Genomic DNA, 16,238 nt, shown 5'->3' on the forward strand with positions numbered 1-16,238 from the left:
TTTGGCTCTCAAAAGAAATTTCAATCGTTGTACTGTTGATATTTGGCTCTGTTGACTAATGAGTTTGCCGACCACTGGTCTAGGGCAAAGCACATGTAAGAAAACCTGACAGAACCTACCTATGCTGAGGAGGTTCTGCCAAATGTCATGTGCACTGCAAAAGGTTCCTGCCATGTTTTTAAAAGACCAGTTCTATAAGTGATAGCATAGCGTACCCTCCTTTCCATAATAAAACAGAATTCATGTATTCTAACAATGTTTGTTTGGCTTGTTTTCATTTTTGTTTTATATACATACACAATAACTCTTTATTTTATTATTTTTTAAATACATTTTATTGATTTCAGAGAGGAATGGAGAGGGAGAGGGAGAGAGAGATAGAAACATCAATGCTGAGAGAGAATCATGGATCGGCTGCCTCCTGCACGCCCCACACTGGGAACCGAGCCCACAACCCAGGCATGTGCCCTGACCTGGAATTGAACCATGACCTCCTGGTTCAAAGGTTGATGCTCAACCACTGAACCATGCCAGCCGGCTAATAATAATTCTCTATAAGGCTCAACTATTTCTATTTTCTCATAGTTACATCTATGAGATACACAAGTTAATAAAAATTTAGCTCTATGAGATATACAAGTTAATAAAAATTTAGCTTTTTGTGCCTGTGTAAGAAATCACCGTTGTTGAAAAAGTGTCCTACAAGATTGGTTTACTGCTTAAAGACCCCTTGTCCATAGGTCAATGTGAGGCATCTGAATTTTCAGACTCAACGCCTCATCTTTCTGTGAGACCCACCAGTGCCTGGTTGAAGTCAGTTCCCAGCGTGGGCATCCCCTGAACTGTGCAACACAGCAGCTGGTTCCTAAGAACTGGCACTGGAAATCCAGCTAACAGCTCGAGAGTTAGGTTCTCACAGGGCCTCATCCAAGTTATAATGAAACAACGTTTTAGGAAACGATGCTACTCGACAACCTTGCTGCACTTGAGGCCTTGAGACTGCTTGGCATCTCGCCTTCATGCATGTCCTAAGTTTAAGGATTCAAATAATCAGTCTATGTCGCTTGCCTGGAAAGTACAGTTTCTACCAGAGCACAAAGGTACAGTTTCTAGTCTGGGATCCTCTCCTTCCTCAGCCAGTCTCCACTGTTCAATCAATAAAATTCACTCAAATACAAACTTCAGAAAGCAAGGCCCTCTCTGTTTCATTCTCTAAGCTTCCTCCCTTTCTGGAATAAGCCTGTGGACAGCGGGCACACGATAAATAGAGCCCCGGGCAATGAATTTATTCACCACTCCAAGCCTCGACTTCAACACCTGAAATGAAGAACACTATTATTTATTTGTCTTGCATTTCCTAGAGCTTCTTTAAAAAACAATATGTACTTAAGCAGTTTTTAAAGTGTAAAGTGTATATACATATTAGGTATAATTATTTCAGTATTTGAGGGCCATTCAAGGAGAATACATCTTTAAACCAAATTTCTAGGCAATGTGTATATGGACCCTGTAAAACTTAAAAAATGCTGCTGGACAATCCATCTGTGGACGTTCTAAAAATAAATTCCAAACGATTGAGATTAAGGAGCCTTAAAGTCATTATTCTATAAGGATAGGCAATCAGGAAAAAATATATAACACACGAGAAAGAAAGGTGCATTTAGCTAAGCAGTTTCGAGCATGCGCCACTGTCAAAGCCATTGCCTAACAAAATTCTAGAGTATTTCCATAAGGTGCCCAGTTCCCCTTTGATATCAGAGCTTTGTTAAATGTATGGGGGTCTCAGGAGGAGTTTTTGTTTGTATGTTCAGGAACACGACCAGCATTAAATCTTAAACATGGCACATGCTTCTCCAGGAGCAACTCCCACTGCCAGAAGATTAATTGGAAACTGATGCTTCCTGTCTACCCAGACTTCTGAATTTGCTGGGGCGTTAGCTCTCATCGCAGTGATTCTCTTCCAACATTCCATCCAGTTAATGATTCCTCTCAAGAATTTTGTGTGGAAAAGGAAAGCTGCCAAGATGCTTAGAATTCTAGTGTAACTGAAAAATGCATCATCGATTGCGCGGAAGGAGGGAAACCACGTAATCAGAGACAGAACTGCTACCCACACAGTCCTTATATTTAACCAACACCAGCTTGGGAAATCAATTGTAAGAAAATGGGTAGTGTTTCTGTGTTACTAATTCAACAACTATTTACCAAGTATCACAGAAACTGCCTAAAGTTGAATAAAACATGGCCACCAAAAGTGCACATTTGTCTTATACTTTTAGTCAAGGATTTTTACTGAAAAATATTTACCATCAATGCTCTATTTCCCCCCACATAATAAATTAGTTAAATTAACCTTTTGCACTCGGATGTCGAGTGTGACTCGACACGGTTAGCATTAGAATAAAGGAATCGAGAAAAAAAGCAAGTGAGTGCAAAGGGTTAAATGTTCATTATTTCTAACCATTTTAAAATTTTTAATTACAGTTGACTTACAACATTAGTTTCAGATGTACACCCAGTGACTAGACATTATATAACTTACTAAGAGATCATGCCTATAAATCTCATAGCCACGTGACACCACACATAGCTGTGAGAACATTATTGACCATATTCCCCAGGTTGTACTTTATATCCCCATGACTATTCTGTAACTATCAATCTGTACTTCTAAATCTCTTCACTTTTTTCACCCATCCTCTAAACACCCTCCCATCTGGCAACCATCAAAATATTCTCTGTATCTATGAGCTTGTTTCTGTTCTGCTTTCTTCATTTATTTTGCTTTTTAGATTTAATTGTTGATAGATATGTATTAGTGCCATTTCATTGTTCATATTTTGATCTTTCTTCTTCTTATTCTTCTTCTTATTATTATTATCATTAAAGAAGACCTTTTAACATTTCATGGAATTCTGGTTTGGTGGTGATGAGCTCCATTAGCGTTTTCTTGTCTGGGAAGTTCTTTATCTGTCCTTCAATTCCAAATGATAGCTTTGCTGAGTAGAGTAATCTTGGTTGTAGGTTATTGCTTTTCATCACTTTGAATATTTCTTGCCAGTCCCTTCTGGACTGTAAAGTTTCTGTTGAGAAATCAACTGATAGTCTTATGGGAGGTCCCTTGTAGGTAACTAACTGCTTTTCTCTTGCTGCTTTTAAGATTCTCTCTTTGTCTTTATCCTTTTGCATTTTCATTATGTTGTGTCTTGGTGTGGGTCTCTTGGATTCATCTTGTTTGGGACTCTCTACCCTTCCTGGATTGTAGGACTATTTCCTTCACCAGGGAAAGGACATTTTCTGTTATTATTTTTTTAAGGGGGTTTTAAACTTCTAGCTCTTGGAAAAATGGTAGCATACCTGGCCTCTTGTCTCCTTTCTTGCCACAGAAGAGTTATAACCCATTGAATTAATAAGAGCTAAAAAGTATGCTTATTCATTCATTTAGACAACAATAAATTTAAGGCACTATTCTAAACACTGAGTATATATAGCACAAAGCCTCTGCCCTCTTGGAGCTTAGATTCCAGATGGGGAAAGAGAAACTAAGAAAAATTAAAGAGTGTCAAGCATTGTGCAGAATATAATAAAGCATGATAAGGGAGACATGTCAGAAGACATGTCAGAAGCCATGTCTGAGATGTGTCATGTAGATACATAGAACTATTTGTACATGCCAGCCATAAGATCCCCTCTTAGAAATAACTACATATACATTATCTGAATGGATAAAAAAAAAAACAAGTCCCAGGGAGATTGGCAGAGGGAATCAAAAAACAAGGCCCAAGTATACGATGTCTACAAGAAACCTACTTAAAATAGAAAGACATATAGATTAAAAGTAAAGGGGTGGAGAAAGATACACCATGCTATCACTAATCAAAGGAAGTAAGAGTACCTATATTAATTTTAGTTCGAGTTGACTTCAAAGCACAGAAAGTTATCCAGGTTAAACAGAGACATTATATGATGATGAAGAAGAAAACTGTCCAAGAAAATAGCTACCTTTAATGTGTGTGTGGCTAAACCCAGAACATCAAAACTATTTGAGGCAAAAACTAAAACAACCCAAAAAAAATTTGATTAATCCAATATTATAGTGGGAGAGTATAACAACCTTCTCCCAGAAATGGACAGATTCAGCTGCAAAAAATTAGTAAGGACATAGTTGAACTCAACAACACTATCAATCAAGTGGATATAATTCAATTCCATAGACTACTTCATCCAACAACAGCAAATCACACATTCTTTTCTATCTCACATGGAACATTCACCAAGAAAGACCACATTCTGGGCCATAAAACACACCTTTAACAAATTTAAAGAATAAAATCCTACACGATCTGCACACAGATGTTTATAGCAGCTTAATTCACAGTTCCCAAAACTTGGGAGCAACCAAGATCCTCTTCAGTAGAAGCCCTAATAAACTGTGTTTCAGCCAGACAGCGGGATATTATTCATCACTGAAAAGCAAGGAGCTATCAGGCCATGAAGCACATGGAGGAGACATAAATGCATATGACTCAGTGAAAGAAATCAATCTGAAGACTAAAAACTGGAGGATTCCAACTATGTGACATCTTGGAAAAGGCAAAACTACAGAGATAGTAAAAAGATGAGTGTTTGCCGGAGTTTGGGGGTAAGGGAGGGATGAATAGGCAGACCACAGAGGATTTTTAGGACACGAAACTACTTCATAAGACCCTACATTGGTGAATGCATTCGCCAAAAGCCATAGAATGTACAACAGGAAAACTGTTGTATGTCAATGCATGATTAAATTAACATAGAATATAGATCCATATGTATGCATACCAGTCTTTTCAGCACCTTATATACATCAGCTCATTTTTAAAAATAAATATGTATGAGGGAGATTCCATTACTATTCCCATTTGAAGAACGATAAAATTAAAACATATATAAAGCAATTACCCAGAGAAACGTGATTAAGCTAGATGCTGAGATTCAAAATCAGATTTTTCTCATTCCAGAATCAATTCTTATATTCCCTCTGCTACAATGAAATTAAAGAATCCGAATTAGGGGTCTATATATTCATTTGGGCATTTTCATATAAACTAATTTATCATTATTTTACAAATGTTTTCAGTTTTTTTCTTATCTGTTAAATATTTTGTTCCTAAAAGTCCTCAGATTGCAATTCAAATAGGGTCATTTTTAGCATTTTTGCCAGAATAGTACCATTCCATAAATGCAGGGTAATATATAGACAAAATTATATACACTAAACAAATTTGCATCTAAATTGAAATGACACTATTTCCAAAGAAGTGAAAATGAATTGCTGGTGTTTTTACATCTTCTTCTTCATTACAACTGTTGATCCAACTCTAAAATAATGCATACATGGTACCATTGCTATCTCCTGTCAGTTTTAGTTTCATTTCTACACATTCAGTTGCAATGACTCAGAAGTCTAGATAGGAACCATAATGTAAAAACCAAAAGAATTGAAAAATAGTTGAGAAAATTTTAGGAAAAGATATATTAACACCATATTCAGGTATGCTGAATTAATTTCACAAAAGGAATTAGAAAATTTTATTCTGATGGAAAAAGGTGTGTGTGTTACAAAATTAAATTTAGCCTGTAAAACTAGTTTACACTTAAAATAAAACTTTTCGCCCTGGCTGGGTGGCTCAGTTAGTTGGAGCTTCACCCAGTACACCCCAAGTTCACGGGTTTGATTCCCAATCAGGGCACATACCTAGATTTCAGGTTTGATACCGTCAGTGCATGTAGGGGAGGAAACCAATCAATGTTTTTCTCTCTCTCTCACCCTCCTCTCTCTTCAAAATCAATTATAGATATACATATGTGTGTGTGTGTGTATATATATATATATGTATATATGTGTGTATATATATGTATATATATATATGTATATACACGCACACACACACACATACATTTTAATTTTTTTTAACTTTGCAAGACTAGAAATTAAATTGTTTACAATATCCATTCCTCTAATAAGTTAATATGTAATATTTGTGTACTGGAAGATGTGAGAGTATATGGTTATATATTGCCTGGATCAATTTATGATTTCACTTAGTATGATATAATGTGTTAAAACATTGTGTTTAGAATCTAGGGCTTAAATACCAGTGGAGAATATACAAAATACATGGAATCCCAAACAAATAATCTGAAAATGTTACCAATAACAATTATTATTAAACTATTAGAGGCCCGATGCACGACAAGAGTAGGCCTTCCTTCCCCCGGCTGCTGGCACCGGCTTCCCTCTGGCAACGGGACCCGGGCTTCCCTCGAAGCCCTGGCTTTGTCCAGAAGGACATCCGGTCTAATTAGCATATTACGCTTTTATTATTATAGATGCCACAGGTGAGGTATATAAGCACAGGAATGCAAGACTGACACTCCGAGTTACACTGTTCTTTTTATAAAAATACATACTGTCTGTGTGTATGTGTGGATACATATGTGTATGTACATATATGTGATATATATAGATTCACATATCAACAAAATACAGCATATATTCCATTAAAACTTGTCTATTAACCTGTAATATCTTGCACAGCTTCACTCGGTTCCACTTTGAAAAGTAAGTGACTTAGAGATTGTGCACAAACAGCCATCAGAGTAACGATGATGTCTCAGGCGTGCGCCCCGCCGGGGACCAGGCCCCAGTCTGTTTGTTTGGCTCACAATTAACTAAATGACCAGAAAGCACCAGCTAGGGGTGCGGGGCCTGGAGGGTTAACAGAAAGAATGTGAGGCTCTAACTGGGGAATCATAATTGGAAGAAAGCTTTTACCATGACCTTCACATCATTTTTTAAAAAGTCTTTGAACAACATTAAGTTCCCTTTGCCATCTCTCTTGTGCCTTGCAAACCTCCACAAAGAACCGAGAAAAGCAGAATATGTGACTTGCACATTTTTCTAAATTCATCTCCCAGAGAAGGAAGTGAAGAAAATGTCCTTTTCTCTAAAGGGAAGAATAGCAGGCACTAAGAGCAGAGCCACGGGGCCTTCCCCGGAGAATAGCGTGCCTGTGTTCGCATCACCCAATCTCTGTCAACGGTTCCCAGGCGCTCGGGTGGCCATTGTCCACTCATTCTCTCCCCCAACAATGGAAACATCAGCGCTGCGCCCACAGGGGACGAAAGTAGGTCACCCTGTAGAGCGGCCGGCCTCCGTTTGGGCACTTCTTGGTGGTGCCTGCCATTAACTCGGCGCACCTGCCTCAGCCAGAGCCAGCTGGAAACAAAGTCTGGCTCATCTTTACCTCAAACACTTCTTCATCCAAAATCCTCGTGCCAAACACCGTGATCCCGTTGGTGTCCACGATGGCGCGCTCGCTTCTCTCCAGCGGTTTGGTGGCTTTCTTCTTGCAGTCAACAATCATCGTCACCGTTTTCTTCTCCACGCTGATGGCTACCCGATGCCACCTGCAAAAGCCCAACAATAATCCTCGCGTAAGCTCCCAAGGCCTGGTGGCTGAGCCATCGCTCACGTTGAAATACCGTTTGGCTCAGTGGATCGAGCCTCAGCCTGCTGACTGAAGGGTCCTGGGTTCGATTCCAGTCAAGGGCACATGCCCCGGTTGTGGGCTCGACTCCTAAATAAGGGGCGTGCACGAGGCAGCCAATCAATGATTCTCTCTCATCATTGATGTTTCTCTCTCTCTTCCTCTCTGAAATCAACAAAAATATATATATTTTAAAATACAGTGCATTTGAAATTGGGAAAGTGAGCTGAAATTGTGCCAGATGGAGGCTCACTGTTCACCAGGAAGGTGCTAAATACCCTCATCGGGACACAGGTAGGATGCTCAGCAGGATGGATGCTCAGCATCCCTGCTATCCCTGCTGATAAGGAGGTGCCATCGGGCTTCCCTGTGTGTGTGGCAACAAAAGCTTCATCTCACCGTGTCCCAAAGAGGGTATTTGCTAAGAGACTGGGGGTGGGAGAGGGGGTACGGAAATGCTTTCTTCCAAAGTGGGATTCCACTGAGAAAGAGAACAGTGTCTTCTCCCGCGGTCCCCTGAGGCCGGCTGCGAAGGGGTGTGTCCTCTCACTGAATGGCGCTCCACCTGGAGCCCCGGGACGTCCTCATTGTAAGACACAATGTGCTTCCCTGTCTTTCTTCACTTTATTTCAAGTGCTTTCGTTTTCTTTTTCCATTTTAATTTCAAGACAGTTATAGATCACTCCGGTGGGCAGGAGCCAAGACGGAGACACCATCTCTCTCCTTCTTCCCCGGGCTGGCAGGAGGCGGGCATGCTGAAAGCAAGCACCGTCTGCATGTGTGTGGGGGGAGAGCTAATTCAGGGCATGATGACAGGCGGGAGGGGAGAGATGACCAGCCCATTGGAGACGTGCGTGCCCGCCTCGTGGTGTAAAAGGGTGGGTTCCATTAGCAGGAGCTGGTGCTAACATAACCACTGGGTGAAGCTCACTCGATGGTGCAAGCCACTCTGGCTTATATTTTCTTTTTTTTTCCAAATGAAAAGTGCTAGATTAATATTCCAGAAATGTCTAGGATTAGATCCTAAAATGTGACTTGGCAGGGCTACGGATGAGGGCCAAGCATATTTCCACATACACATGATCTCTGGTCTTTCCACAGCCCGTTCAACGAGCACAGGCATCTGCTTGGTTTGAACTGAGCGAAGATTTCTATGGAGGAACCTCTTCATACTGTGAGGGTGAAATTCACACACGTTTCCGCTAAGATGCCCGTGTCCTCGCTTCAACCATTCTCACTAGGGATGTGCTTTCCATGAACAGAAAATACTTATGAGTTCAAGTGTTAAAAGTCATAAGCACTTATTGGAATGAACTGCTCTCTGAGTGAGAGACAATGTTGATGGCACAGAATTCAGAATTCAGCATGATTTTCGGAAGAATGGTGTGGTTATTGGAGAGCCTGCCCTTATGTCAGCCATTGGCTACAACTATGGCCTGTCTCTGCTACTTTCCAAATATATGATCTCGTGCGAGGGACCTAACCTCTCTGTTGCCTTATCTGTGAAATGGGGTATTACCATCACTTTCTTCAAAGAGCTGTGAAGATCAACTGTGTATGAAGTGTTTAGGAAAGTATGTAGCGCATGCCAAGTATTATGTAAGGCTTCCTTCCAATGTTCCTCCGTCTTCATCTGACTGGTACATGGTAAGGAGACCATCGCTCTGCTCAGAAAGCCTACAGTGGCTTCCCGTCTCACTCGGAACAGAGCGCAAAGTGCTGACAGCACAGCAACGTGCTAGGGCATCTGGGCCCACGTGGCTGTCCATCCCCACGGTCCGGCTCTGCTCCTGGCAGGCTGCCACCCTGGACCTTGCTTGGACCACCCGGCCACCCTGGATCTGCTCCCCCTCCTCCTGGAATAGCAGCCTTTCGATCCTCAGCGTGACCTGCCCCGTCTCCTTCACAAGTCTCTGTCCTAGTGAGGTTTGGCCTGAGCCCACTTCTTAAAAGTGCACCTCTCCCCCCATTCCCTAAACTCTCCCCTGCTCATTTCTCTCTCCCAGGTATCACCACCTGACATACTATTTATTAGTCATTTTTTAAAAAATATATTTTTATGGATTTCAGAGAGGAAAGGAGAGGGAGAGAGATAGAAACATCTGTGATGAGAGAGACTCATTGATCGGCTGCCTCCTGCATGCCCTCCTACTGGGGATCAAGCCTGCAACCCGGGCATGTGCCCTTGACCGGAATCGAACCTGGGACCCTTCAGTCCACAGGCTGATGCTCTATCCACTGAGCCAAACCAGCCAGGGCTTATTAGTCATTTTTTATTGTTCATTATTTGTCTGCCCAGACTGTACACTATGCCAGGTTGGACATGCTAGCGTGTTCTCCCTGTCCCTCTCGCTGGGCTGTAGAAAGCTGTGTCCTGTGTTTAAACACTTGCTGGATTAGTCAAGCCAAAGAACAGCTTTGGGCTGAGACACTGGGCGACGGAGCACTTACTTCCCATCGGCGATGTTGACCGTGCGGAACAGGGGGTAGTCCTCGGGGGCGGGCTTCCCCAGGTGGTCTTCAAACAGGAAGACGGGCGACCTCCCGACCTCAACGCCAATTTGCTGAATGCCGTGCTCATTGTAGATAGATAAGAGGAAAGACTGAATGCCTTTTTTGGGTTTTACTGTAAATAATATTGAAAAATCTTCTGGGAAAGTTCCTCCTGAGAAGAAAAGGCCAAAGGGTCAGATTCCGAATTTCCAAATTGCTCCTGGATCACCCCGTTATTTGTCAGCTTTCTGTGTGGCCTTAGTAAGTCACCTAAGTTTACTCAGTGATAACAACACAGGCTTAAAAGCAAACAGAGGGGACCGTGGCCAGGTAGTTCAGCTGGTTAGAGCATCGTCCCGATACACCAAGGTTGTGGGTTCGACCCCTGGTCAGGGCACATTCGGGAATCGGCCAATGAGTGCATAAACAAGTAGATCAACAAATCCATGCTTTTTCCTCTCTCTCTTCCTTTCTCTTGCTCTCTCAAATCAATTTGAAACATTTACAACAAATAGAAAAGAATCTCTACTAAGCTTTTTCTGCAACAGTCGTCTAAGCTATATCAAGTTTAAAGCCACTCACTTAAAGCACAGTAATTAAATAAAATGAAATAAAAAGTTAGGAAGCAAGACCATGATGCCAAGTACAGCGTCAAGCACAGCGGGCACGGGCACTTTTAAAGCACTCAAGTCCCGCTTTGGTGCCAGGCTTGTATTTGCTGCCTTTGCCTCGTCGGAGGCCATCCATCATCTCTCTAAAGAGGCAGGGTACCAACACGGTGTAAATATATTCTTTCAGCCATCCTTTTGAAAGCCAGAGTTTCTGATCAGTTTTTCCTATCACACAGCGCAGTTCCACTAATAAAAAAAGCTTACGTCATTATAAACCAGAACTGTGAGACACTTGGCCAATTTGATGGTAAATTCAAGAGGGCAGACTGTCTGTCTCCTTCTCCCCTCCCCACCATCATATCCCTAATACCCCGCCTGGGGGAAGATCGGTATCAGTGCTTAGAAAGCATTTAGTCAATGAGTGTATTAGTTAAATGAACAGCATGAATATATTTCACACAGTTAAGCAAAGAAAATGTATATAAAATAAAGTCTACACAGAGAGAGGAAGGGGGATTTTAGAAAATAACATATTTATATCAGATTTTAAAAATTACAACAATTTAATCATCCAATCTGTACAGCAGTACCTTTGAATACTGTCACTTTCTAACTAAAGAGTAAAAGCTGTTGATTATAAAGTTATTTTCCAATTTAAAATAGAGCAATAACCTTAAAGATTATGGTTAAAAAGGAAAATATAGTTATCTAAAAAATCAGGATTTAATGTCAATCTAACCTAGGCAACCCACTTTAGTCTCTCCCTAGAAGATGCTAATTAAAACTCTTCAAAATTCATGTAACATTATATTTAAAATCGTTTTTCTTGGAAAAAAATATATATGTGTGCCAGGAAGAAAATGTTTGTACAAGAAAAAATTTAAAAAAACAAAACTGTTCAAAACTGTTCACAACTATCTATGTCAGAGAGAATTCCCTATGAATGTAGTTCAACAACAGAACTGAAACCACCTAGTAGGTGAAATTGTACATGGGTAGGCATGAGAGGTGAAGTTGCTCTGTTCTCCCCAATAAGTAAATTCTGCCTGATTCTCTGCAAAAGTGAGCTACACAGAATGTTGTCTTCAAGTTTTGTCATCTTGAAATAAAAGAGCTTTATTAGGTTTTCTCCTAAGTGTATCTTCTGTGAATGTGCTGAGTTAAAATTGGCAATAACTAAATCATTATTAGTCCAGCCGGCGTGGTTCAAGCGGTTGAGTGTCAGCCTATGAACCAGGAGGTCACAGTTTGATTCCCTGTCAGGGCACATGCCCTGATTGTGGGCTCGATCCCCAGTAGGGGGCGTGCAGGAGGCAGCCGATCAATGATTTTTTTTCTCTCATCATTGATGTTTCTCTCTCTCTCCTTCTCCCTTCCTCTCTGAAATCAATAAAAGTATATGTTTAAAATCATTCTTTTCCTTGTTGCCTTGGTGACCACCATCTATTTGCTGTCTGATATATAAAAATGACATGTTCCCCACCATAACCGTGCATTATAAAGTAGGATAAAAAGAAATAGTGAGAAGTAACATAGTGGTAGCCATAGTAATGCAGTGAACGTACCTGAAAAGAGCTGTTTTGTCGGGGCGCTGAGCTGAGCCTGCTTTGAAACTCTGTAAGCAGTATCCGACCCTTTCGAATTCTTTCTGTTTGTGCAAAAGCCCGTTGTTTTTGATATTCCCTCTGGAGAATTGTGAAAATCTAGAGCTTTTAGTACATCAACTGGAGCAGCTGAAAAATAAGTTAAAAATAAGAAAAATGTAATCGAACAAAACAATCGAATATAAAAATGAATATTTTTTTTTAACAGAGGAAATCGTTTGCGGTTCCACGTACAAAATCTGTGTATCACCTGTCCTGCTTCCCTAACATTTGGGTGGGGAGCTGAGGAGTGGGGCAGCAGGTAAAGTCTAAACCAAAACATTCCCAAATACAAAAGATCTCTAGCTGGAACCAAACGATGCCAGAGCAAAGCAGAATATTTACTTTTATATAAATATTTATGCGTGTGTGTATATAGATTTAGAATTTAATATGACTTGTATATGAATTTGCAGACGTTCTGATGCACCACAACTTCAATTTATAAAATCTTTCATTATTCTAAATAATTGCATTGTTTGGCATTAAAGTGAAAGCTAGCATCTGTAATGTTCCATTAACTTCTAACAGATTTACCATTCAACTCTTCATAATCTAAACAAAGGTGATTCTGAAGATTCAAACTCAGAATAAATGTTATGCATAAATGCTGCCAATGAGCAGTTACTAAGTCATGTGGTCGGCACAAAGATAAGATAGTAAAAGAATAGTAACAGAACGTAATGCCCTTGTTTTGCGTGCTTTGTGATATTAGATATTCGCAAAGTACTTTAGAGAAGCCTACACTTGCGTGGGTATGCGTGCATCTGTGTGTTGTGTGCCTGCCTGAATGTATGGATGTGTAATTTGCTGACTTTCACCACCTGCATTTGCCAGAGTAACTTCACGGACATTGCTTCATGCTTCGATATTTAAAGTCCCCGGAGGTGAGTAATCCTGCCCTTCCCCCTTTTATGTAGTCTCAGGGTGCAGGGTCAGGCCTATTTGTTGGCAGAAGCATAAATTTTCCAAATCCAGTTCATTCCAGCTGCCCCCTGCTGCCATGAGGTGATCAGTAGAAAATAAGTTTGGAACTTTAAATTTCCCCTTCAGATAAACATGATGCTGTAAACAGCTGTATTGGAATATAATTCACATACCAGGCAATTTTAAGTGTCCGATTCTCTGGTTTTGGTATACTATACTATTCATTTATATATGTCATGATTATATATACCATCAAAGTTGCCACTCTAGCCACTTTAAAGTGTACAATTGAGTAGCATGGTTATATTCACGTTGTTGTGCAACCATCATCGCTATTTCCGAAACTTTCAGCACCCCAGACAGAAACTCTAGATCCATTAAGCAATAACTCCCCATTTCCCCCTCCTCCAAGCCACAGGTGACCTCTACTCCACTTTCTGTCTGTATGAATTTGCCTACTTCAAATATTTCACATTAAGTGGAATCATAAAATATTCCTCAAAACACTAAACATAGAAGTACCATAAGTCCAAGCAATTCCACTCTGAGAGATATACCCAAAATGTTGAAAGCTGGGACTTAAACAGATACCTGTATGTCAATGTTCATTGCTACACTATTCACAATAGTCAAAACGTGGAAATAACCCAAGTTTAGATCGATATGTGAACAGAATGTGGTATATTCATGCACTAGAACATGAGTCAGCCGTAAGAAGGAATGAAGTTCTGATACATGCTACAACATAGATGCACCTTCAAAACACAGCACTCTACGAAGTAAGCCAGGCATAAAAGGACAAATGAATATGTTCAGACCTTCCAATTTCCTGATCCACCACCAAGTCTCATTTAATTCACTGAGCAAGTAAAACCAGCCATCATGAGCTGTAAGCGTTGTGATAAAACCAGGCTTCAGAATCCTATTACTCAATATGCTTACATTCTATTGGCTCCCTATTTTTATTCAAAAATTATAAATTTCAGAGAAGGCCATGTGCCAGCCAGTGTATCAGTGAGTCTGAGACATACTCCTTACTGCACGTATTTAGATTCTAATGAAAAAGACTCTTTTTATGCCTAGTAAGTAAGTAGGAGGCAGTATCTCCATTGAAGTAGATTTTGCAAAGCCCTGTTTTGTTCAGACGGGAAAGAAATCAGTCCTGGTTGGAAGTGAGAACCAATTATTATTGCTTTGAAAACTTTCAGTTGTTAGTTAAAAAAAATGGCATCGCCATCACATTTCAAAACATACATTCGCTATTTCTGGGAGGACTTAATGAGAATGAAATTGGGGCTTGCTTTAGAGTCAGGAGATATCATCACCACAATTTATCACACTCAGAACAGACAGGGTGACGGCTACCATGGTGTTCTTTGAAAATTCCCATTCCCATTCATATTTCTTACAGTAACGGCCAGTGTGTTCTAGAATCTCCCCATGAACGATGGCATGCCTGTGAGCAGTGCGCGCCTGGTCATGTCCTCAGTTAATTACATTCTGGGCGGTATTGACTTCGCTGTGTTCAAACCTGTGAATGAGCTTTATGTACTTTGCCTTTGATGGTATAACTAATGTACTTTCCTCTCATAATAAAGACGTCTACTTACTCCATCAAGCTTCTGAACGAACATCAATATACAATCCAGGAAAGTACATGCACAGTGTCTCAAATATTTTTAAAAACGCCTTTTCTCTATGGAAATCAGACGTTTCCAAGGGATCATTAACTCTATCAAATCTGATACTTTTTAGCTCGGCCTTGGAATTCGTAGAGAATAGTAATAGCAGTGAAGAACATTTTTTACAATAGCCCTGCTGGTGATGGCCAAGATTTTAGGCCAATGGGACAACTGAGCATCCTTACTTTTCTGCGACGACAGAACTCAGACCACAATAACTATAATACCGCCATGTCCAGAGAGTCTAGTATGTGCCCATCACTGGGCTGAATTTATCTCAGGCTGTAACCCTACAAGCCATGCGGGGCTCTGTGCTTATCCCCACCGTGCAGAGGAAGGAACTGGGGACCAGAAAGCAAATATCAAATCTAGGCTTTTCCCATTCCCCCGTCCTCGTGGCTGTACCCCAGAAATAGACACGCTGCATAACGAAACGGAAACCGTAAATATCATACACTAGAATTATCTGGAGGCCGGTCTCTGAGGCCTGACGTTTACATTGGCTTTAGGCTAAACTCGGTGGTGCTGCAGGTGTAGGTTTACTCTGGAGGAGACTGGTTCTGAAAGCCACAGCACCTTATCTGTTTATTTTATCTTATCTCCTTGCTCCGAAGCCATTAGGAAAAGTACATCTGAAGAGCTGAAAGACTCCAGGGGAGACGTGGACACAGCCATAAAGGCTGTCATTCTTCGGAGAAGAAAAGGCGGCAGCCCCATGGTCAAGGTCCCAACTGTATGTAGGTAAACAAGACAGAAAATGAACCACAACGTTCCTTCTCCCCAACTATCTTTTCAGGGGGTGGCCCTCTCCGGGGCAGGGTCTCGCTCTGATCCCTGCCTACTGCCAACACAATGTGATGGAAACTCACTCCCTTTGCAGGACTCAAGCATGGGCTCGGTTCTTTGTAGAGACACACAGTATGAAGTTCTGCAAAAAACAGTTAACAAATAGGGACATCTAACAGAGATGCCAACTGCATTATTTCTCTAAAGTCACCAAAATGTAGCTCAGTTAACTAAGTCTTAAAGTTTTTATTTTTCCTTTCAATTAAAATCAATAATAAATTAAGCCGCTTTGAAATCTGCCTTTTATTCGATCTCATCATCATAGCATTTAACAAATTCTTACAATATGGATCTAAGGCAGTGGTTCTCAACCTTCCTAATATCTGTGTTTTCTGATGGTCTTAGGCTCTACAGCAGCGGTTCTCAACCTTTCTAATGTCGTGACCCACAGGTTGAGAACCGCTAGCAGGGTCGCCTAAGACCATCAGAAAACACAGATATTCACATTAGGATTCATAACAACAGCAAAATTACAGTTATGAAGTAGCAACGAAAATAATTTTATGG

The 16,238-nt window shown here is 40.7% G+C and overlaps 1 protein-coding gene across 2 annotated transcripts in view; it reads right to left on the reverse strand.

Moving 5' to 3' along the window:
- COL11A1 (collagen type XI alpha 1 chain) overlaps positions 1–16,238 on the reverse strand; it is a 142,650-nt gene that overhangs the window by 106,715 nt on the left and 19,697 nt on the right. For both annotated transcript variants that reach the window (XM_079760721.1, XM_079760722.1), the window contains exons 2-4: positions 12,199–12,366; positions 9,981–10,194; positions 7,287–7,449 (exon numbers count right to left, since the gene is read on the reverse strand). In XM_079760721.1, the coding sequence (XP_079616847.1) occupies positions 7,287–7,449; positions 9,981–10,194; positions 12,199–12,366 (545 nt within the window). The remainder of the gene's footprint in view (positions 1–7,286; positions 7,450–9,980; positions 10,195–12,198; positions 12,367–16,238) is intronic.

This window comes from Cnephaeus nilssonii, assembly GCF_951640355.1.
Source record: "Cnephaeus nilssonii genome assembly, chromosome: 21".
Lineage (NCBI taxonomy): Eukaryota > Metazoa > Chordata > Mammalia > Chiroptera > Vespertilionidae > Cnephaeus > Cnephaeus nilssonii.